At 45.2% G+C, this 24,823-nt stretch overlaps 1 protein-coding gene across 1 annotated transcript in view; it reads left to right on the top strand.

Annotated features, from left to right (window-relative positions):
- The window catches only part of LOC126541540 (organic anion transporter 3-like), a 53,583-nt gene extending 29,332 nt beyond the window's left edge, over positions 1 to 24,251 (top strand). Inside the window, exons 4-12 of the mRNA XM_050188345.3 lie at positions 4,317 to 4,420; positions 4,579 to 4,733; positions 5,674 to 5,842; positions 10,768 to 10,897; positions 13,448 to 13,572; positions 18,213 to 18,427; positions 20,277 to 20,458; positions 21,040 to 21,258; positions 22,874 to 24,251. Of these exons, the coding sequence (XP_050044302.2) occupies positions 4,317 to 4,420; positions 4,579 to 4,733; positions 5,674 to 5,842; positions 10,768 to 10,897; positions 13,448 to 13,572; positions 18,213 to 18,427; positions 20,277 to 20,458; positions 21,040 to 21,258; positions 22,874 to 22,921 (1,347 nt within the window). The 3' untranslated portion in view covers positions 22,922 to 24,251. The remainder of the gene's footprint in view (positions 1 to 4,316; positions 4,421 to 4,578; positions 4,734 to 5,673; positions 5,843 to 10,767; positions 10,898 to 13,447; positions 13,573 to 18,212; positions 18,428 to 20,276; positions 20,459 to 21,039; positions 21,259 to 22,873) is intronic.
- The last annotated feature ends 572 nt before the right edge of the window (positions 24,252 to 24,823 follow it).

The raw sequence follows: 24,823 nt of genomic DNA, 5'->3' as shown, positions 1-24,823 counted from the left end.
TCTCGGTTACCTCAGGTCCCCTAAGTAAATGGCAAGTTGGCTTGATTACACGCTCGAGAAATTCATTAAATAGACAATAGAGACTACGAATTCTTGTGTTGTGTAAAAAATGTGTTATAAGGCTTCTTTTCTCTGCTTGAAGCGACGCTAAAGACAACAAAAATATTTTAACTGTATTACTAAATTAAATTTCTGTTTTTACGTTCGATTGGGCTATATTAGAGAGACTCTAGTTCGCACGGGCATTTCCAACCGGCTCTATTTATTTTTTGTCTGCTTTTTCTCCGCTCATCTTTCCGTCTTTCATTCCTCTTAGCATCCCCCCAGTGCAGGGCAGTAAACCAGAATACTCTCCGGTTAACCTCCCTGCCTTTCCCACCCCATTTATCTCTCTCTCTCTCTCACTCTCTCCATAATACCACGGAAGTCATCTTTCAGTGAGATGAGACTTGACAGGCCAGAAGAAGAAAAAAAAAACACGCTCCGAAAAAAGTTTCCGCAACATCTAACCAAGGCGTCATAGATTTTGACGATGCCTGCTCTGGTATAGCTAATTCTTTATCCGTAAAGACAGACTACATTGTGTACTAAATATAGCCAACCATTAAACTAAACAAGCTCCATTAACAGCGGTTAAAATAAGCAATTTTACTTCGAAAGTCATGATATCACATTGACGTAGCAGTGCTGGAGCTCTAGCGCCAAATTCGAAATAACATGACACATTGGTGTTCCTTTTATTCTAATAAGAGTTATGAAAGTAAGCTTTATCAGTCTAGATTGATTTAGTGTTTCCTTTACTGCCACACTAATGTTTGCATCAATTTGCCAATAATTTTCACTCTTTGTCCTTAAGTTACAATAGGAAGTGCATGATATAGTCAAACAATAAAGCATAGGTTACCGTTCTTCTGGGTGCGCCGCCGCCTTTGCTCCTTAAACGCCCTTGAGGTAGTCGTCATCGGACTGCGAGCCAACAACAAAAGGGAGTTAAAAAAACATGCTATTGGAGACAAAAGCTGTTTGCTTTGCATCAATATATTTATATTACTCTGTTTATATATGGAAGCTTCTTTCTCTTTCTCTTTCTTTTTTTTTTTTGGGGGGGGGGGGCGTTTAACAACGGTACCCATCGCTTACGCATTGAATTATACCATAGATGTAACGGCCACCGCTCCGCCTCTCACTTGGTCTTAGAGGCTATCGAAGCGTTATGCACAGTAAACCGCGTTCGCATTCTCGGCCTCCATATACAACAGGACGGCGGAGGCGCATACACCATCCAGCGTCTCAAGCAAACCACCTTCCAAATGATGCGAATGGTCAGCCGCATCACCACCAAACAATACGGACTGAAAGAAGACATAATACAGCTCGTCCAGGCCCTGATAATCAACCGCATTGCCTACGCTGCCCCGTACTTGCCCCTCACTCCCAAGGAGATAGATCAATTAGACGTACTTCTTCGGAAAGCCTACAAGCACGCGCTCGGCCTACCACCAGGAACAGCGACACTCAAGCTTGAAGCCCTAGGAGTCCATAATACTATAAGAGAAATTATGGAAGCCAACCTCACAAGCCAACGGGAACGCCTAGCCCTCACACCAACAGGAAGAACAGTCCTAGCACCTAGGCTACCCCACACATGGCCAAGGCCACGAACGAGCAATTGATCTGGCCCCCAACTTCCGGGAGCACATCAAGGTAGCCCCTATCCCCAGAAGCATGCACCTGGAACATCATGCCGATCGTCGCCAAGCTCGCGCAAAAGCTCTACAGACAAAATATGGCAGTCTCCCCACCACACTATACGCAGATGCCACGCAGTACCCCCAAAAAGCAGCCATGACGGCCAGCGTTGTCGACTATAACCTACAAGAGGTGGTCTCGATGACGGTCCGCACTGCCAGCGCCCTTGTAGCGGAGGAGACAGCCACCGCCTTGGCCATCACCTCTAGTCTGACCAACGAGTACGTCACAATTATTACTGACTCCCAGGCATCTTGCCGTAGCTACGGGAGAGGCAGAATATCTTCAATCGCCCACCGACTCCTCAAACAAGCCTCCCAATTCCCGGACATAGTGTGTTGAAATAGTGTGGACTCCAGGACACGAGTCCCTCTGTGGAAATCAGCGTGCGCACGCTGTAGCCCCAGCTCATGCCTCCCGGGCGCCACAGGAGAGGGATGCGGCCGCATCCATGGAGCCCGTGCCTTTACAATACAACGCCATTCTACAACACCACAGGTTGAACAGACGACAATACCCACCTCCACACAAGACCCTCTCACGTGAAGACGGCGTAACATGGCGAGAATTACAAACCAATACATACCCCCATTTAAGCAGACTACACGCGTGCAGACACACCCTACACTATATTCATACAAATGTCCCCTTTGTAATGATTACGCCTCTCTCACTTCCCCCAGCGTAGGGTAGCCAACCAGATTATTGACTGGTCCAGTGACTCAACCGCAGGATTTATCCTCCGCCTCACAGAAAGCTCAGCACTGAAGATGCCGTAGCTCTCCGACTTATTCAGACAAACACATTTCCTAACCTACACAAATACAGTAAAATGTTCCCACATACATATCGCGGCATCTGCCCCTGGTGCGGCGACACACGCCCTACACTCTTCCACATCTCGTGGGGGTGCGAGGGCAAACCTCAACACTTAAAGACGCCTAGCACGTCATTTGAGCGGTGGGAGGTACAGCTGACCGGCGATACCCTGGCGGGACAAGAAGCTCTCGTCCAGCAAGTACGTCGAGCAGCCATGGCCAGTGGAGTCCTGGAATGAGGACACCACCCACTCGACCTCAAGAGCAACCACCTCGATGGTTCGAATAAATGTTTTTTCTCTCTCTCTCTCTCTCTGGTTAACATCCCTGCCTTCCTATATTACTCTCTCTCTATATGTATATGTATCACACCACATGGGCGTGCCCCAACGTGAAGGCGGCCGCGCAAATACCCAACCCCACACCCGAGCAGTGGGAGGCCGTGCTGACTAGTTCGGACCCTCGTAACCAGCAGCAACTGGTGCGGCGGGCCCGGGAGACAGCAAGAGCCGCAGGAGCCCTGGACTAAGGGAGCCTCCCGCACAAGCAGAAAGACACCTGCTTGTCCTTTATTTTTTTTAAATAAATGTTTCTCCTCCTCCTTATGCAACCTCTTCTTTCTCGCCGATCGTACTCACTCAAGGCTTCCTTTCTGAGCCGTGCGCAGGCAGCATAGCAGCATAGCATATCGTTAGTCTTTCCTTCTCATCGGCGGGTGTAGAATTTTCGCGAATCATAGTGCAACTTTGATGACGCGCTGCCTTTGTACGATATAACTTGGTCAAATTAAGCGTTGTACTGGCCGCCTACATATGGCGAACCATTTGCTAATCGTCGGGCGTTGTGGAGACATGAGTAACTATATAGACTTCGACATGGCTCTGAAGGATTTCTCCGAAATACAGCGCATATCGAAGTCGATTAGATATTTACGATGGCCGACATTTCGTATATGTTGAACCAAAGCACCACACGCCTCGCTCAGTCCATGTACTTTTTTTTCGAGCGGCCACTGAGACGTGCACCTCTGAAACACTTAAGGCATATTCGGCTGGTCGTTTCAGAGTGCTTGGCCGCTCTACGAAAGTCGTGAAGAACAGCTTTATAACTGTTTGACGATAATAAGTGGGTCTAGCAGTCATAATCTGGCTCAATCATAACGAGTGCATCCTGTTTATGCTAGCATAAGAGCTTAATGGTTGTCCTACACGATTTCTTAGCGCTGCCTATGCATTCAGAAGTGACTTCACGTTCGTAAAATACCCCATTGCATTCTGCGCTTTATGAACGCAATGAAAGCACGTGCGTCTCACGAAATTCATCTGCAGTAAAAGAAGTCGCCCATTCAATTTAAATATTACTACAATAAAACGCAACCTAAAAATTAAAAACAAAGTGAGTTCGCTCTTCCACAGCATATCTTGTCTCGGTGCAGCGCACCCCGTCAATAAAGACAGAACCACTTTCGCCTCATGTTCATTTCTCGGTTAATGATTCTTTTTTTTTTTGTAGATGTCATTATGTCTTTTGAGAAGTGTGTGCAGCTGGGGCACTCGGCATGTATACAGCCTATTGCAAAAATCTTAAGACCAGCCGGCCGCTGCTGGCGACGACCGGTTTGCCTTTATTATTTTTTTTACACGGTGCTGCACTATAGTTCTCAGCAAAACTAAGTAAGCGCTTGCGTACTAAGTGTCGCATTTGGCATGATTTCTTCTTTTTTTTCGCCGCCATGTTGAATATTTACAGAACCAATGGGTGTGCGGAGACAGCTGGAAGATGTACGCCGTCCACACAGCATACTTCACTGGGTCCATTGTCTCCTATTTATTGTCTGGATTCCTTGCCGACAGGTGAGATATCTGCACACCCAAACAGGTTGCTTAAATAGATTGTCTGCATAACGTTTCGATGATATCCAAGAGGTTTAAAACTTTCTTTGGAACTTTCGGAACAGAGCAATTTTATGACTATGCGGTGTTTTCTTCTTTCTACATTTTACTTATTCCAGAATAGGCAGGAAGAAGACAGTAATCCTAGTCATGCTCATCGGCGCCACCGGAAACTTGCTGGGGACATTCTTTCCCACTTTCACAACTTTCCCAATTTGGAGGTTTCTGACGTCTATGGGATCTGACACTGTATGCACCACCATTTACGTCATCGGTAAGACGATCATGTGGTTGTTTGAAGAGACGGCAGAGGGGAGTAATTTTTATAATGAGGCTAAGACGCCGCCATAACTGCGAAATACGTTGCGGACGTTTTTGCAGACAAGAATGAATGCCTAAGAGAAAGGCGCTGTACTTTGCGCTGAGTATCCAGCAGACTTACCCGTATGGCTACTGTTGTATAACTTGTCGTTTCGACAGCAGTGAGAAATTGCGACGCGATAGGAAGATGGACAGAATGAAAGTGTCCCCTGACGGTTTTCATCAGCATTGCCACTTTGAGCTTTTCTGCTTGGTCACCTGTACAACAGTTTGCTCTCTTTGGTGTTGCTGAATCCACAGACAAGGTATCGCACTGTCTCCGAACACCGGCTTATTACGGCGCAAAGCGGCCTACATAAATGTGTCGAGGCGTAAGAACACATACTTACACTTTCCACTGATTTAATGAATGTCTGTCATGCCCGCTGCGTGCAACTTTCACCTGGAACGAATGCTATGACATGACTATATAGATAAGATGATTATTTGCAAGGTTCAATGTACAGCACTAAAGAAAATGATACGCCAACAGCAACGAACGCCTTTTACGAGTAACTATTCTAGACGTGAGCTTATGTTTTGGAGTCTTTAGGCTGCTGTTATAAATGGAGGAGAACCTGGAAACGAAACGACGTATTAGAGTAGTTTCTGAATTGTTGGCGTTTCGATTATTAAGTGCTGTACTTACCGGGGAACTACAAAACTCGTTTATGTAACATTAGCACATGTGTGTCCTTATTTTAGTTCTTTATCTTGATGAGGAACCATGGGGATGAGAGAAACTGCGTGTACGAAAGGGATCACAAAGCCGTCGTCACAACATATCGGTTCGGGAAACTTTCTTGCTGCATCCTTCTTTTTCTGTCTTTGTACCATCCTGTGCCCCACTGCAGCCCTGGAGTACACGGTGAAGGAGCGGCGAACGCTCGTCGCCTTCCTGTGGGCTATCAACTGGTCCGTGCTGGCCACTGCGCTGCCTTGGTACACTTATCTCATTCAGAGCTGGAGGGGCCTCCTTATCACCAACACCGCTGTCGACGCTGTCCTGCTTCTGTCCCTCTGGTGGGTGCCATTCGGACGGATTTTATTGGCCGTAAAAAGGCTGTTACACTTTGCGTGATCGAGTGTACAGCTCACTCATACACAGCACGGCACGCCGCTGAGTAAACATGTTATTCACGCCCGCCGCTAAGAATGCAAAGGCACCTTCTGGGTCCCCTTGTCCCTGCTAGGTAATCTTGGAGGCTTTGAAAGTCTGACTTAGAATTTGAGCTTTATACCGCATATTCGCAGGACGAATGTCAACCGGCAGATTTGTCAGCGTCGTGGCCACCTTACAGGCCGTGGACCGTACTCCCAGAAAGCTAGCTCTAGCGTTGAAGTTGCTCGTAAGAAAAAAAAAGTCCTGGCTCTCCCGTAATCCAGAGTAGATGTGAGCATGAAATGCTTGAAGCCGGTGAGGCAGATTTGTCGGGGATGATACTATAGCCACAATCTTAAAATGGGTGTAGCGCATGTTCGTAACGGCACACACCACCACACCCCACCGCACCACAGCGCACCACGCTATACTGGGCGCTGGTCCATGTGGACGCAGTTGTTTCCTGTCACAGACAGAACCGCACTGCGAATCTCGTCTCGGTCAAACAGCCATTCGCGGCGCTCCGGATGCTGCCGACGCGCCGCAGAACTCACGGACCGCTGGCGTACTCAGCACTCGGTGCCGAAAGGTGACACTCAAGTGTATATCCCCTGTATCCTGTATCTGCCTTTTGAACGTCACTATTGGAAATAACAAATAAAACTTCAGCGTACTAGGAGTTCCAGATTGAACGATATCGTAAACAAACATTAGAAAGAACTCGGTAGTAATATTTTTTGTAGCTTGTTTGGGAAGTAACTAGCGCATTAGCGTATGCAATGCGGTCTTGTCTGGTTACCAGGATGATTTTATTTATTAATTTTGTTTATTTATTTATACATACTGCAACCCTAAGAGGGTTATCGCAGGAAGGGGGTACAAAATTAAGGGTACCACACACACACACACAGCAAAAGGAGGTAAACAAGTCAAGGGTACAAGGCACACAGCAAGCACTAGTGAACAAAATATGAGAAAGAAAAAAAAATGGTCTCAATACATACATATATGCATGTAAACATGATATATAATACATGGCCCTAGGAATCATGGGCGTGAACCAGTGATTGCCTTAACAAAGTTATGAGGTGTCAGTTTTCGTATGTTAGGGGGAAGCTGGTTCCACATTTCAATGGATCGGGGGAAAAAACAACTACATTTGAATTTGTCAGTGCGGGCGTACAGGAGTGCTATATTTAGAGGGTGAAAATTCCGTGTGTTAGACACTTTAGCAAGCATAATGTATTCCAAGGATGCGCAATGTTCAGAGTTAACAGTGGTGTAAAACAGTTTAAGACTTTCTACATTATGCCGCTCCACTAGCAAAGAGAGGTTCAAGCAGGAAAGGTTAGAAAACGGGGGAGAAGCCCTTGTAACGCCGGTATATAAATCTAATAGCTTTATTTTTTGGACGGATTCGAGTTTTTTTATGTCGGATTTCAGGTATGGACTCCAAATTTCTAGGTCAAGTTCGTGGCAGATGTCATGAGCAAATTCAGATGTTTTGCGTAGTGGTGCTGAGACCACTGCGAAATCCATGCTGGAAGACTGTTAAAATATTGTTGGCTTCAAGAAACTCAATAATATGTTTGTAGACGACATGTTCTAAAAGTTTACTGCAACTAGAGGCTTAGGAAATCGGTCTGTAGTTGGATAGGTCTTGTTTACTCCCAGTCTTGTGCAAAGGAATAACTTTCGCAACTTTCCATGCTGATGGAACGGTACTTGCTTGCAACGATTTATTAAATATCACTGTAAGAAACCTTCTAGACCAGACAGCATACCGTATGAGAAAGGAATTGTGAATGTTATTGTGAATGAATTGTGAATTGTGAATATTACTGATAGTCTGGTCGTCAGCGTGTGTAAAGTCATAAAAAAGTGCGAAGAACAAATTTAGCTATCTCGTTTTCTTGTCATAACTTGCCCGGATTTTCTGGTTTGAATGCCCGGATAACGGCTTTGGCTTTCGGCTAAAGGTCACTTGAAGGTCGCCGACAACGGAGGCTAAAAGCATTGCATGCTTAAAAAAATGTAGTCAATCGTGACGTTGGATATATCATTAGCGGAAGTGGCTATAAAGAATGGCAAAAAAAAGCACTTAGGAAAGAAACACTTTGTGAATTCGGCACTGTGGACCCATAGAAGTCAAAAGGCTTTGATTTTGATAATGATCAGTCGTTTTGAGCGAAGTACAGTCCCTGCAGACCGAAACATATCCGGGCAAACGCAGATTGCAATTTCGTGTTTCCGCGAATTCGGTCCTTCTCCGCTTTTATAGTGCTCACAAAGTGACAGAAATATTGCCTTGTCTCCGCATATCGTGCTCCCCGTTCGTCGACCAAGGCATAGGGCAACAATGTAGACGGGACACGACGATTCTGCGGTTACCTCCTTTTCCTTACGACAGGGGCGCGATCGGAGATATTTTGTTCGATACGCGTTCTGTTCAGTTGCTGCAACGTCACAAAGTTGCAGTATGCAAAATTTGTGACAGTGGGGCGGAGAGAGCAGCCAATCAGGAAGCGGTGACCTCCCCGGAAGTTTACTTCCGTCGTTTGTCGTCTGCTTGCAAACAGTATACTACAAAACCAAATGTTTCTCGTCTTCCAAATGAATTAAATCTTTATCTAAAAAAATGTATTTTTTCTTCTCAAGCCCAAACACGTTTTCAAATAGTAGTACGTGTGACTACTGCAATTTATATCTATTAGGTTATTTGCGTCGTCCCTAGGTGGTGTCGCGCACAGCGAGAAGGAAAAAGAAAAAAAAAAACGACGGGAAGAGTGGCGCACTTTTCAAGAGGCAGCGACATCCCAGTGGCTAGCTGGCACCGATGATGTTGTCGATTTCTCTGTACAACCAACGAATTATTTCTTTCGAGAAACAAAAACGACGCCGGAGTTCACTTTCTGCCATTTCTTCAAACGCGTTTCGCACCGCCACCCGCTCGCCTCCTTCCTCTAGAAACGCCAGCGCAACAACATAAGTTTCCAACGGAAGCGCCATTTTCTAGAAATAAACTATGGATTGGATTCAAACCTGCCATTCCGCAGCCGAAAAGGCCGCCTGTTGGATCCAATCCAATCCACCAGACGCGCCATGCGAAGCCGTATGATCGCTCCAAACTTCTCAACTCCCGTCGCGTTCGGACGAAATGCTCGGTGGGCGGATGATTGACAGGAGCGTATCGTCATTTTGACGTCACCAAAAACGGGGCGGCGCCCCGCGGCTGGCGACGTCGGCGCGGAGTAGGCCAATCGCGCGCGCCGGTAACCGAACGAACGCGCCGAACAACCATCTCCGATCGCACCCCTGATATACTTTGTAGCATCTTTTTTTGTTTTTGCGATGCACGTGCCAAAATTGGGTAATTTCAAATTTTGAGTTCTCTTTTGTAGGATTTCCCAAAAAGGGCTAATTGTCATCCTGAAAGGGCCTAGAGTTCCCTCAATAGAATTAGCTCAGGGCCAACTCGGATTTCCATGTTTAAATACACGTAAAGCACAGCAATGCGTTTATGAAAAAAAAATCGCTTCATCAGTTTGAATCATACTGTGGCATTTGAAAAATATAGTTAAATTCTAGTGACTCAAGGAACGATTTCAACCACGTTAGCGATGAGTGAAATTCTCCCCATCGCCCTGGCTTTGGCGAACCTGCGCGAAGCTCGAGCCTTGACTTTTGCTTCGTCCAACCTGGTCTGCACATGCCGCCGGTGGCGACTATAGGAAGGAGAATTTCAATGTAGCACCTGGAATGTCCTACAAAAAGAAAAATTCTAAATTGTGGTAAGCTTCAGGAAAATTGAAGCACTAAGTTTACAAATCCGTAATTCTGCACCAAAACAGACATCACAGATTTGTAATGTGCATCTGTAAGAGTATGAGAAGCGGATAAATTTGATATATTAATTTACCGCCTACGCAAAATCGCTACGATTATTATGAGGTTTCTCCCGTACTCTCAAATTCGTGCTAAACTTCAGAACGGTATAATAAGAAGTACATCAATTTTGACTGCTTTATACGTGTTAGGTGCATGTACACAATTGTGATATCGTTTTTTTTTTTACTGCTGAGTTACAGAGTTGTAACTTGATACTTGGGCATTATTTTTTTCAGCTTTGCTATTTCCAACAACTAGTATAAAAACAGTACCAGCCTAATACAAAATCCACTTCCTACATTCACTAGATTTTACCTCCTTTCTTTAACGCCACAAACCTCATCAAAATCAATGCGGTAGTCGCAGAGAAAAACTATTTTTCCCTTCCTATGTATTTAGAATAGGAGCCGTTGGACTAAAGCTTCCTCTTTTCCTGTAGAGCTTCCTCTTCAACTTATTGAGTGTTTCTCTTTAGTGGCTCTCTAAGGATTCCTGTAACATGGTTGTAGCCCTTAAAACTCAACACCCCGAACCCCAACACTCTGAACCACGACAACATTGCAGACGCTGGCACAAGAGCAAACTCAAATTCACTCACTTTTTTTTACTTGTTTGAGAACCATCTTGAAATAACGCGCAACGGGACGGCACAACAGAAAGGAAGGCGAACACAAACTCAACCTAACAATGCTTTGATTGAACCCAAACCCACAGGTATGTATACCTACAAGCTACGCAGACGCGCCGTTACAAAGCAAAACGGAATTCGTTCTCATGTCAAAAATACCAACTAACCTAGCATAAAACACTTTGAAAACTGACTTGTTTGCTTTCTTTATTACCGACAGTATTTGCATGGCAGTAAGCATGAGTACATTCAAGGATTATTTCGTAACCTTGCACGTGTCTCACTCGCTTGCACACTCCCTTTGCCTTTCTGCTTGCACCAACAAAACAGGTGGCTTCCAGAGTCTTCTGGATGGCTGCTCTCCGTTGGTAAGAAGAAGAAGGCCCTCCAGACGTTTCAGAAAATTGCCCGATTCAACGGGAAGGAAGTCAGCGAGGAGCGCCTCAACGAACTATTACAGGTACAAGCTTCTTTTCAGAGTATTTTGTGGTGTTATATGTACGTCAGTGATTAAAGGCCGCACTCAATTCGAAAGCAATTTGCTGCTCCTACGACAACAGCGAATCGCCCCCCTCCCCCCCCCCCCCCCCATAAGCCTCTTCGGAAGGGTAACTGAAACAACAATTGAAGGGCAACGAAACAACATTTTACACACGTTTAATTTACTGAATATTCGAGTTCTTTTAAAAAAGTCAACAGACTAGAGCGATTTCTCCGGCTCTCACTAATCTACTGCGACAGCAGCAATATATGCTCTTGCCGCGGACGCCACGATCGTTTGAACCATTTCTTAGCGACACACCCATCTCATGGTCTTTGCCTGAGACAGTATTGCCGGCTGTGGACACCAAAACGCATGCATAGACGCCGAAACCCTTAGTGTCTGTATGGTTCACGGGGGTGCCGGTTTTGGCGTTTCGGTATTCCATGAAGTTTTCTTGAATTAACGCGACTAACTATGAGTGAAGGCCAGAAGAACAAACAGGAAACAGGCAATCGCCTCCATGTCCACTGCTTTTAAAGCGAAAGCTTTGCTGGCCGCGAACTTGCGATTTCGCCGTGGCCGTGCTCCGAGGAGGCACATGACGTCACACCGCGTTCCTCGTCACACCGCGTTCCTCGTCGTTGCGTTCGCCTCCGCTAGCTTCGCCAGCTGCGTCGCATGCCTGATAACATGTCAGAGGATTGAAAAGGAGAGCTCCCGTGCACCGCAATCACAGTTGAGGCGGCAGTGTGGACGGCGACAATTCTGATAAGCAGGAGGAGGCCTGGAATTGACATCGGAACGAGATGAACAGGAAACGAATCGCCCAGGAAACAGACGAACAGTGCGCCTAACGACTGGCTAAACGCCGCAACATAGCTAGACAACCAGACTAACCTGGACTTGCAATCAAGATTAACCAAGGCTAACCATGTTATGCCTTAGCTTTCGCTACGTATATCCTGGCATAGCCGAGCTAAACCACTGCCAATTTTTTCTATTGTGTCTTGTTTCCTTCACTCATTTTCAGTAGAGCTAAGCTCTGTACGGTTCACCTGGGGTTCTTTAACGTGCACCTAAATCTAAGTACTTTTTTTTTTGCATTTCGCCCCATCTAAATTCCGAGTTCGAACCCGGGACATCAATCTCTCTAGCGCAGCGCAATAGCCAATAAGGTAAACCGCGGTGGGTACCATATGGCGAGGGTGAAGTTGACAACTACGGGGAGTGACTTAACGACGACTGCTTGAGGACAACGGCGCAAGGTAAAGAACGAACGAACGCATTCAGCGAGCCATGTTTCGCATTTATAGCTGCTGTCGCAGTGAAGTGGCCTGCGTATTTCTAGGTTGCTGTGAAACGGCGAACACTAGTTTTAATTTAGGTGGTACGACATGTGTGTCACCAGCTATTAAAATGCCTTGCAAAGTGAGATAGCATATGTGTTATGCTTGCTCATGACGACGCTGTTCGAAGGTACCGGCTTCAACCGATCTCCGACCCGTTTCTTAATTAAGTGGTACGCTCACGAGATCTACTGTTGGCGGAATCGCCGAATTCCTGCCGTCTATTACTAAAGGAGTACTGTGACAAAATGTTTCTTTCTCGACTTATATTCTTTGATTAGCAGACGTGCGTCCAATAATCCCCTGAATGAAAGTGAAGATTATCTCAACGTCACAAATAATTAATAATAGAATTGCTAATTCTCACCTGTCGTTGCTTTACTTCAAAACGAGTGGCATTCGGTCTATAGCTAGCCAAGCGGCGTTGCGCTGCCATCAGTGCTCCTTTAAAATGTCGCGAAGTTTGATTTAAAATTAAAACAGTATTTGTCTGACTGACTGTGGCCAACATTATAGCCCTCGCTCAACGATATGTGCTCAACTCGGCTCGTTCGTGCGTGTCATCAGGGCTAAAAACTGCTTCAAAGATGCGAGAACGCGGCTTACTTGGCAGCCAAAACAAGGCAGCTACGTCCTTGCGTTGCATGGCAACGCCTCTGTGACGCAGGCTCACTGCAACGCAGTATATATTGTTAAACGGTACAAAACTCCCTACACACGCGGGTATGCATGAATTTAGATCACAACTGAAGCTCCATATGTGTCAGTTCATCTCATGATAATCTACCGGATAAAGAGGTGGCCTATAGCTAGTTGTGTCTCCGTCTGACCTGGGCTTCATAACATTGTTATGGCGCAATGTTTTTTGCTTATTCGCATCACCTTCTTTCCTTTTTTTCTAGTAACTGCATTTGCAAATATTTCTTTTCTGTTTCATAAACACGTAGCGGGAATAAACTATGAGAGATAAGGTATCCTCCTTACCGGATAGATAATTCAAGGCACTTCTGTTTTCCTGTATGATACATGGTCATAAACGCATGCTTGTGCGATAAAGAGAGCCTCCCTCGCTGAGTTCAGGCAGGCGTCGTGGCTATCGCGGTGCACATTGATGGCACTTTTATGTTGACTGCTAAGATTCAGAGAAGTTGCAACGTTGCTGGCATATGTATCCCCTCAGGACCCAGCGTCCAAAGATCCCCAGGGCGACGACCAAAAACAGAAGACCGGATTCTGGAAGACAACGGTCGCGGTGGTCAAGTATCCCAGGCTACGCAAAATAGTCATTCTATCGTATCTTGGTTGGTAAGTGCGTTACTCTACTTTGTCATGTTCGTCTTATCTTTACGGTTGAGTTTATGGATGCAGTTCGACTGCATCCGCTGCACACACTTAGTTTCAGAACCAAATTTACATTCTAAAGATATCCTTGCGTTTTATTCGTCAGTAACCTCCCACTCGGACGCCACAGCACTTAGTGAGGTACGCTGACGATGCCGCGATAGTCACTGGGCATAACCTATTCTGTATGAACTGCAGAGCTTAGCCAAAAATTGATGCTGTCAAAGCGCCACACTGGTTTTCGTGAAACAGAACAGCGTTAGAGAGAGATAAACGGGGTGGGAAAGGCAGGGAGGTTAACAGGATGAGATTCTGGTCCGCTACCCTGCACTGGGGGAAGAGGAAAAGGAAAGACAGAAAATACAGCGGAGACAAAGAGCAAATTATTGGGAAAAAATGTAGGGAAGGTCGTGAACGTCCATGAGAATTAGTCTCTCCAAAAGGCCACACGAACGTAAAAATTTCAAGAGTGCCTTCAGTCTCTTTTGGTGTGACGACTGTATAGGTCGCCGTTCCAGGACTGTCTGCTCCGAAAACGGCAGGTCGTCAAAACGCGCCAGCGCGGTCGCGAGTGCCTGCCTGTGTGCTCTGTATCGGGGACAATGACACAGAACAACGTTGAATATCTGAAAAACAAAGTATATCGTACTTTCCGGCTCAGTCGAATTCTAAGCAGCTCCATTTCCCTATCCATCCAATTCAATCGACCAGCTTGGCGCACATATATATTTTGGTGTTGTGCTGGACTCTCCCCGACATTACAAGGCTCATATTTCCCATATGTGCACAAAATTAAGTAGCGCGTGCTACGCCCTATTGAAAGCCAGAGGCCAATTTCCTATGAGCAGGCTTAAAGTTGAATGCCATTTTCTTTTCTTTTACAGTAACATGACTTATGGCATGCAGATGTCCAGGAACTTTTGACAATGCCCCTTCCGCAATCTATTGAACTTCACCGCAATACACCCGCGTAACTCAGCGTCAAGAACCTTTAAAAGCTTACATTTCAAAAGATCGGCCAAGTTGCACATTGCAACAAGTTGCAAAAAGCAACGTCGAGAAGGTGCTTTCTTTTATTAGCATACGCATTTATGGCACTTAGTCGGCACTTAGTGCTGCGTTATAACAGCGTTTTGGTCCTGACCAATGGACTGGTTAACTCAGCACTAAGCGCCGACTAAGTGTCGAAAATGAAGGAAGTGCCCTGTCCCCGTTGCTAACAAAAACTTGTTGAAACGAGGCTGATCTCTTGAAATATGGCCTTCGAAACTGCTGCCCATTGAGTTATGCTGGTGTGTTATGGTGAAGTTCAGCAGATTACCGAAAGGGCAATGTCCAAGATCCCTTGCTATGACATGGGGATTTAGAGACGCAGTTTCTTTGAGTCCAGTCATGGTTCACAGAAAAGAGCCCACCACATCATTACGCACTCTAAACAGCATGAAAGAGCGGATGCCACTTTACGAATGTTATACCCCTGTCAAGCGGGCAAGTTAAGTGCACTTATGGGGAGTGCACTTCGGGACCTTGAGTCACACTTTAGGCAACGCGCTTCTTAACGGGAAAACAGAGTGCACTCGCAGTAAAAAAAAAATGGCGACAGACTAAGAGCGCGTTTTTAAACAGGTAAGTTAACAAGAGAAAGCTGCTAAAAAGCGATTGTTTTAAGTAGAATTATATATAACAACAAACTTCATCTATTTGTCTCAACAAGAAACGAAGATGTTTTTATAATAAGTGTGTTGCAAGTCAATGCTGGCCAAGACGAATGCCTAGCCAATCCAAAACAACACGGCGGCGTGCGGCAGTTGATTCTGCTCATGATCCTGCTAGAACAGAATATGAGCGAGTATATATGAGCAAAGACGGCGAGTTCGATATTTAGCTACACTGCAAAATGCCACGCACACGGCTCAAAGCACGACTGGCGTGGTCAGCACGCTTTCACACCAAAATAAACACGTACTGAATAAACATGGCGGCGCCGCAGTGCCGCATCATTCTGGCGCCGTTAGTTGCTTACATGATAAATTCGTTTCTTAATTGTGCTGTTTCGCTTGTCGCTAAACACAAATTATATTGTTAAAAGCTGCTCAATAACTGAAATGAACTTTTGTGTCCTTTTTCTATGCATTACATTTTGCGTCGTTGAAAGCGTTGGTGGCGAGGCTAGGCACTCCTCCAAACCGTTGGCGGCGAGGCTACGCACTTGGCCAGCGAAGTGCGTTCCGTAAACGTACTCCGACTTGAGTGCACTCATCTGAGAGTACACTCCGCTGCGACGTTAAGATTTGGGAAAGTACACTTAAAAACCGAGTGCACTCGCCGTAAGTGCACTTAACTTGCCCGCTTGACAGGGGTATTAAACCTCACGCCTTTTTTTTCATGCGCGCTACATTAAGATTGCCAGCGCAGTGAACAGATGCTTCAAAGGAACTTCACCTTCCCTTCATCCTAAATTATTCAGCCAGCTCGACAGAATCGGCATTAGTATAACCTGCAGTTTAATTTTCCGGGAATTTCCAAGTATTACAAAAATTCACAGGAAAGAGTATTCCGAAACTAAACTATAGAGCACCTTACCTTATAATGTCAAAATAGACTTGTGGTTTACCCTTGTCATAATTAAAGAAAGTTTTCTCTCGGCCAAATATATATATCTTCATTGTAGCTAGTGCTTAATTCACTTTATCCGTGTGTGTTGCATCCGTATGATTTAGTTTAATCTTATTCATCTGGCACTTTTTTCGTGTATGGGCTGTTGAGTATGTGTGGCATATGACCACGTTTTTTAATGCATGTATATGTTGCTGTACCCATGTACAGCTCGTAGTACTTTGCCGGAGATTCATTCATGCGACAATGCCTAGCCTGGGGTTGCCAACTCTCAAGTGAACAAAGTCGGGATGAGAGAGAGAAGGGGGAGGGGAAAGCGGGGGAGCGGCTGGTGCATACTGACCCTGTCAGCGCCAGAAGCCGCCAGTCTGTACGCGCAACAAAGTTGCACAGTTTTGTTTAGTCCTACCATGTCGCGATTTACGTCTACAAAGGTGCTGTAGTTGCCTAGCTAACACACCTAATCCTGCAGATAGAAGTACGCTGAAATGTCAGGGCCTACAGCAAAACTATAATCACGACAAAGGCGAAACCGCCTTTATGCAACCTAAGACAAAAGAGAAGAACACACAGCCAAGTTGTCACTCATTATAAAAAGGAAATTTGGTTTATTGACTATATATAATAGCAAAAGAAAACCAAAGTCGGGCCATTCGGCCGTCCAGACTGGGTCATGTCTAAACTCGGGACTCATTCTCAAAAGTCGAGATGGTCCCGCTAGAGCCAGAATGGTTGGCAACCCTAATCTTGTCATGGTGGTTAACCCTTTCAGACTTTGTGATTCCATTTGGAAACAGTTCATTTAATTGCCTTTGCAAGTGTACCAAATATATTCTACACTATAAAACGACTTTAACATTTTTAGGCTTTTATTTTCATATCCTGAGAAAGCTATACACGCCAGTCAAGTTACGACGTCTGCGTAACTCAACGAAATGTCTACTTGGGAAGGTTCTCACAGCGCGTTCTTCATGAATATCATGTCAGAAACAACTTTTTGAATTATTTCTTTTCAGCACATTCATACTTATTCAGTTAAAAAGACAACGCAAAGTTTAGCATCTTAGAAACAAACACGCCTACTTTTCATAAAGATGTTCTGTTTGTACGATTCTACTTAAATTTAGCGGGACCTCCTGGGCTTCTGCAGTACGTGTACCTCTGTGGATATCAATGGGGAGCACCAGCTACTTTCCTGGAAAAGGAGGAGAAACTCGACTTCCTTGTTCTTATCGTTACGCAACGTGTCAGAGAAGCACGTGGAATGCTCATATGACTAGAGGAAAATTAAATTACAGAAAAAAAAGTATGCTGACAACCACGCCTGACATAATATTGCTTTTATAACAGACATTGATTATTATTATTATTATTATTATTATTATTATTATTATTATTATTATTATTATTATTATTATTATTAAGTGTAAGGTCATGGTCCGCGCGGCGGAATCGAAATCCCCCAAATCGCAAGCACTTCACCGGCCGCCATCTATAGGCAGAAAAACGTCAAATGTGGAAAGCATTGCGCAGAAGATGCGGTAGTAGAAGCCACGCTAATTTAGATTTCATACAAAGCACTGGGCCGCAGAGCCTTGTGAAGTTGTGTCGTCTGAGCGCTGCTTTGTGAGGATACGGTGTTTTTATAACGTTGCTTCAAGACAAACCTGTCCTCTGCTGTCTGCAGACACCCAGCACTTATGTGAAGATGACTGAAAAGAGGAAATAGCAAATTTTCGTAATTAGAGTGTTATCCGGTGCCTCCAAATTTTCGCCATACAAGTTATACTGGATTCTTCCGGCAGTTCTCCTTACTGTTGCTGTCACAACGATAACAGAGGAAGTTCCAGTAGAGATCGTAAATGGTTTCATGTAGATGGCAACAGTATCTATATAAAGCTAGCTACAGATGCCTGTCTGGTGTCTCCAAGCACCATGTTTGAACTCTCCTTTGGCGCCACATACATTCCATGATCTCGTTCGCGCAGCTTTATCGTGTGTCTGTGCTACAACTCGAACGCTCTCGGCCTGGGCCGATTGGGGCTCAACCTGTACGCCATCTACTCGATCGCCATCGCCTTCGAGATGCCCGTCAACATCCTGTGCATCACGGCGCTGGATATCCTGGGCCGGCGTTGGCCCAACGCTGGGTTCATGCTGCTCGGAGGAGCCGTGTGCCTGCTCATGGCCATCGTGCGAACTGGTACGACTGCACCAGGTGGTGTTTCTTTAGCTGCGCCAACTTTTTTTTAAAGATTGGCTGTGGCAGATAGCGCAGTTGAAGTAAATTACACGATGAGGTAGCCATTACTTCTATGAGAAATTGAAACGCTTAATTGAATATTTAACGCTATTACACTATTTAGTTTTTTTAATTAGTTACTTTAACGCGCATATTTCAATATGCGAAATTTAGCCGGTGAGTTCGCAATGCGTATCCGCTTGCTCAGGGCTACACGAGTTTTGAGATATTAAATTTTAATGCGCTGGAAGGAATGCATTGGCGTTCCAGTGGCTTTTGTGCTTAGTTGCATAAAATATCGTTTTCATCAAAAAGCAAGTGGAACAGTGCATTTTTATCGTAAGTTTGACGGCGCATATCTGGAAACCGTTGCCATCGACAGAATTGGTTCCAAGTCAATATAGCTTGCAAACTCACTAGCTACAATTCGTAGATTCAAATATGTGCCGTAAGGTAATTTATTAAAATGTCAAATATAATAATTATGTTAATTACTGAATTAGTCATCTTAACTTCTCCTAATGGCCGCCTCAACGGGCAATTTAGCTCCAGAGTTAAAATCGTGCTATCTGGCTCAAGCAATTTTTAAAACTTTGGTGCAGATAACAAAAACACCCTATAGGCACGCTTGCTTCAGACAGATGGAGTATAAACATAACAGGCGCATATTACACTCGCAGTGGTTTCGTTGCATACAAGGCTTATACATAATACGTGGATTGCGACAATATTCCATGCTGCAATTATCCTTCCTTTCCCATGTGTTTTCCAGTTTTTACTGGTTATTCTATTGACTGACAATAGTTTCAGTTTTATCTATTTTTTCGTTAAACATAGGAATCTGTAGATGCAGTCTTCATCCTTTGCAGAATTAAGTTTGCTGTTAGGGTACAACTCTCATTGAGTAACATGCAGTTTTCAAGCCTTTGTGGGTGTATTCTATTGTCAGGCTGGAGAGAAACTGGGAGTGGTGCTTCCCCTACGTCTTCTATTTCGCCCAGCGAAATCCTCGCGTTCCTAGCTCTTTGGTAATTTAGTAAGACAGTGTCATCTCCTCTTTTGCCACATTCGGTATTTGTGTCTGCCTCCCGGGACGCTGATGCTTGGCTCTAGTCTTGTGCAACAAAGCGCATGAAAATTTAATGCCAACCTAAAGTTGAAAGAGAACGAGCATCGCCAATGGGCAGCGGATGGCTATAAAAGCAAGACGGATCTTCTATTAATCGGGGCACCAATTGGGACGTCACTTCAGACATGTGTCTAACTGACTAGTTAAGGTTCGCTAGCAATGTCAGCAATTAAGGCTACGCCTTTTGGTATACGAGTCTTGTTCTAGCAGCAAGTATCCTTGATGTATGGCGTAATCATTCTATTTTACATAGTCACACATGGAAAACTCGGTGAAGGCGGGATATGGAAATTCAAAACGGTGAGCAAAACGAGAACAAAGTAAAAGCGGGAGCCAACATTTCTACAAGAGGGCTTGTCTTTTTCAAGGCCAAAAAGAGAAGTCCACTTGTCGAAACCTTGGCTCCCGCTTTTACTTTGTTCTTGTTTTGCTCATAGTGAGCAAAACGAGAACGAGTGAGCTCACACATGAGCATACGAATCACGCCTGTGCGCGATTTTGTAGGCGTTTGCACCACGGATTCTTCGCATTTGTTCTGACTGTGGACTGTACCCCTCAAAGTAAACACAGCGTGCAATAGAAGCAACAGCAGCGTTTCTTGACTTACACCCTTGAATTTTGGGATGCACATTTCAAGCGCGCGAAGGCCCTAACGTTGCCCTCCTCCTCTCTACGTGACAGAGAACCAGACCTGGACGTTGGTGATGGGCGTCATCTCGATGATGTCTTTCGCTGGAGGCTACAACATCACGTTCCAAACGTCGTCGGAGCTGTATCCCACCGTGATCCGCGGTCGCATTCTCTTCCTTCAGCGCCTCGTGGGCGACATCGGCAGCCTCCTTGGGGCGCAAGTCGCGTCCTTGGTAAGCGTTCTGTGCTTCCCTTTCTGGCATACAGACTTACGCCTGCCTGCGTTACACATAACTTTACCGCGTTTCAAACGAATATTTGCCTTTAAATTATCAGGTTTGCCGCAAATAAGTTGCCATTCCATTCGGGCGTGTCCCAACCAGACCTTCGTTACAAACATTACGCCCACTCGGACATAGCAGAAAACAGACAGCGAAAGCTAATTTAATGAACGTTCAGGACATTTTGGCAGTTGCAGCTGGCTCACTGTATTCAACGAAAGATCGTCGTGGCAGAATGCTCAGCTAGTCGTCAAATTGCAACACAAATGATTGTCCCTACAAGGGGAAGTTCAGAATCGTGGCTCTATATAGTCATGATTCTTTCAGGCAAGATCACGAGACTCTCAGGTAATATCGTCTGAGAGTCCTGGGATACGTGGGTCCGTTGTAAGCGTAACGTGAAATATAGACACAGTCGGATGTACAGCGTCACAGTATCACAATTACCGCAAGTGAGGACAATGTTCTGTACTGTGTGCACACTCCCGATTAGCAAGATAACTCAAATTGTGTGATTCCCGTGTCTCCTGCAGACCGAGTACGACAAGTACCTGCCCATGATGGTGATGGGTGTGTTGAGCCTGATCGCCGGTGTGCTGCTCTTCTGCCTACCCGAGACCCTGAACCAGGCGCTGCCTCAGAGCATCGAAGACAGCGAGAACTTCGCCCTGGGACAGTCGTTCTGCTTCTGCCCGCTCGTGTCCGCCCGAAGGAACCGCCGCAGGGCACGACAGACAGAAGCGAATGGGATGGTGTGATACGATTCTTCGCTTCCTTCCACAACTAATAAACAGACAAACGAGCAAAGGAAGCAGCAAGCAAAGAAATAAGTTAACAAACAACTAAACAAACATCGCTATGGTCGTTTGCAACTTTAGCCTGTAGTTATTTTTTTAAACTTATTATTGCGGTCGGAAAGCATTCATAGAAGGCAACATATTATACCCTGTCCGAGGCCTTGATTTTTAAAAATGGTGAGGGAAAGGCAAGCGGTTCCGCATTAGAGAATAATAAAACACGGCTCATGGATTGTTGCTATGAATGTAGGAGACACACAGTAGGAAATGAAAAATATTCTTTAGTTCAATAATATGTTTTTTTGGATTTGGTGGGTTAACACGAAGCACTGATATGCAGAGGTCGAGAACAGACTCAGAAGGAAATAACGAGCTTGATTGCACCAGACACCAGCCCTTCTTAAAGGGGATGCCTATCTAATATATCCAAATCCATCCATGCCGACAACATTTACGAGTCAGATTACACTGCCGGCCACATTCTTTATCTTTGCTCAAAGAGTCGCTCAGCTACATTCTTACTTTCTACTCAGCAATAGGTAAACGTTGGCTGCGTATGATTAACGCCCACCTGTAAAGGGTTAGTTAGACCTTACCTCTGCAGCATGTCAGACGACTTTGTCACATTATTGAAAACGTGAGACAATAAGAAAAGAAGAAAAAAGGATGTGCTGATCAACAATATTGGTGCAGGAACTTACAACGAACTTGTGTCACGGCCGCTTGATAGTACTTGTATTATCCCGCTCTTATGATTCTTGTTCGTATACTTCGCACAATGGCGGACAGATGGCGCTCGTAACTTTAAAACGAGTGAAGCAGCTAGAACTGAGGCCAAGGAGCTCGAAGTCTTGCGACTGCGCTTTGAGCATGGAATTGATGACACCGAACGTCAGCTTGTGATTCACAAAGATCGAACCCTAATGTTGCTACTAAAGAACACACACTTCTAAGCAGAATGAGCCGCTTTGCGCTCTTTAACGTGGTCATTACGCTGAGAGACCATATGACTGTTGGCGATTGTCAAGCGCCGTCTTAATGACACCGGTGCCTGTTCGCAAGATATGGGGTGGTGTTCCCGCAATTTGGGGGAAAAAACCAGCGTGCACGAGTATCGTCTCATGATGGGCAGACACGTCGCACATAATGAGCTCTGGTTGCCTGAAGGCGCGAACATGCCATTTCTTATAAAACAGAAAGAATGAAAGAAAAAAAATAGAGAGAGAGAGAGAGAAAGAAACATACGAATATGTGCTCTTCATAGTAGCGTAGATAAGGTGGGTTTCGTTTGCGTCGGAACCTGCAGGATGATGCGTCAGTAAACGAGGCCTGCTCATGGTATTGTCACGTGCTTCATCGACTTTCCTGTGAAAACACGTCCCATGCACTGCACTCTCGATGGTGCAACCTGGCGGACTGTAGGAAATTAACGATCCGGGACTTAGCAATGATATTTGCTGCATCGTAAAAATGCAATGCGATGTATACTAATGACCCTTTTAATGATCATTAAATCATGTGCGTTGCCTCACACTGCTTCTTTTCTTTTTTTATTTGTCTCTTCCTCCAGGAGGCGAAATCCTCACCCAACAACAGCGTTTTGCAAGCACGCTTGTGAAGTTATCTAAGCAACGAAGCCGTCGGTGCCAGCAGGGACGAAACAGGCGCCAAGCAACAGCCAGAACACGCGCCCGGGAACCGAGTCTTCACCGCTCGACGACGTCAGGGTGGGCTTTAATTTAGGACAAGTGCCAACTGACAAAAGATGACCACTAATAACTGAAGGTATCCTGAAAATAGGCTCTTCCTCTTTCCGGATGTTTCACCGAGAGGTAGTTTTTTTCTTTTTCTTTGTTTTTCGATTGGCGGGAATCGTAAGCCGTCACTGACTTCGGCAGCGCTGTTTGTGTGGCAGAATCCCTGATCGGGTAAAACGGAACACGTTCCGATCACAAGTGCAGAGTCGAGAAAAAATTGACAAGAAATCTGTGCCGTCGCCACACGTATGTCTAGCCGAGCATAGCTGGCATTGCGAATGCTGCCACGGGCTGACCTTGCTTGAATGATAAAGGTCGCTGTGAAAATAGAAGATGCAAAGCCGCCGACACCAAGAAGCTGTTACACATCGCTGAAGGGTTCTTCAGAACTATTTTACTTCTACCAAACACGAATCCGCTCGCACGTGCAACAACTAGTGCGCTTTCTCAAGGAGCCGTTGTTTACGACGGAAAGAATGAGTACACGTGTGAAATGCCAGGGGACCAGACACGCTGCGAGCACGTCACATCAGGGACTCATCAGGCTGCGAGTGAAAACACCTTGACAAGGCCACACGTTTGTCTCTCTTCCTCATCGCTGTTCGGCTGATCGTTGGCTGGCAGCGTCTGATGACGCGCATCGTGATTTCGTACGACTCAGCACAAACGTCACGAAGCTGCTGCGACGCGCATGTCTTCGTCATCGTGCTGAATCGTACAGCTCTCAGCTCTCAGTCCCAGCCGAACAAAAGAATCTTGTGCCGTGCCAAATGTTTTGTGACTAAAAGCAAGCCCGTACCTTCGAAACAATGGGCTGCTTTCTTCTTGGCCATTGGTGGAGTGAGAAAAAAGAAAGAAAAATAGCTGTGGTCACGCCAACGTACCTAACATGCAATCTATCTTTGGTGGTGTTAGTTAGAAATCGCATTCAAAAAAGCACGAGAGCCTTTTTCATTTCTTTTTTTTTAAATTTAAACTAAAGAGTGGAGAACGGGGAGCAGATGGGATACTTACCATGTGTTGGAAATGTTTATGTCTCGAGAATCTTCAAGAAGAGCCCGGCTTGGAAGACATTTATTCTTTCTAGTGTGAATTTTGCTTTGTCGTGTCATTTTGTTCTCGTTTTTTGATATTGTTCACGTATCCGCTAGTGAATTTTATTACATAAAATGCCTTTTTAATGACTCTTTATTTTGGTGAATGTTGTGTTATGTTGTACTACTCATGCATCATTCCTGTGCCGGGTTGACAGCCTAATGTTGAAACCTGAAAGTAAGTTTCTTTTCTTTTACTTTTTGAGAGACTGAGAAGACAGTTAATCTTGTGAAAGCTGCTTTCCTTATCATTATCCTCACCGTCTGCCCTAGCGAACTTCTAGGTTCAACTAACCGCTGCACGAGCTGTACGACCGTGACCCCAGGATCGCGGAGTGCAATATTATCGACACAACTGGAGCTGGATGAGTGGAAAGCATATGAGAACCACGGCGCCTTTAGGGCGTTGCGCACCTCATTGCCATCGTAAATTGCCGTCGCCAGACCCCGCAGCTGCGTAACTTGACAAAATGCTGTTTCTCCTCATCCGAAAAAGAAAGGAAAAGAAAAAAATAATAAATACAACGAAAATAATTTGATTTGCTTAGTTAGGACATATTCCTGTATTGCCAAACGAAAAAAGAAAAGAATATGAAAGCCAAGTTGCGAGAGCTTCGGGATTTTCGCAGAAGGCACAAGAGAAACTTTCAGTAGTCGATGAAGAGCTTC

This window comes from Dermacentor andersoni, chromosome 2 (assembly GCF_023375885.2).
Source record: "Dermacentor andersoni chromosome 2, qqDerAnde1_hic_scaffold, whole genome shotgun sequence".
Taxonomy (NCBI): Eukaryota; Metazoa; Arthropoda; class Arachnida; order Ixodida; family Ixodidae; genus Dermacentor; species Dermacentor andersoni.
This window is presented reverse-complemented; position numbering and strand designations above follow the sequence as displayed.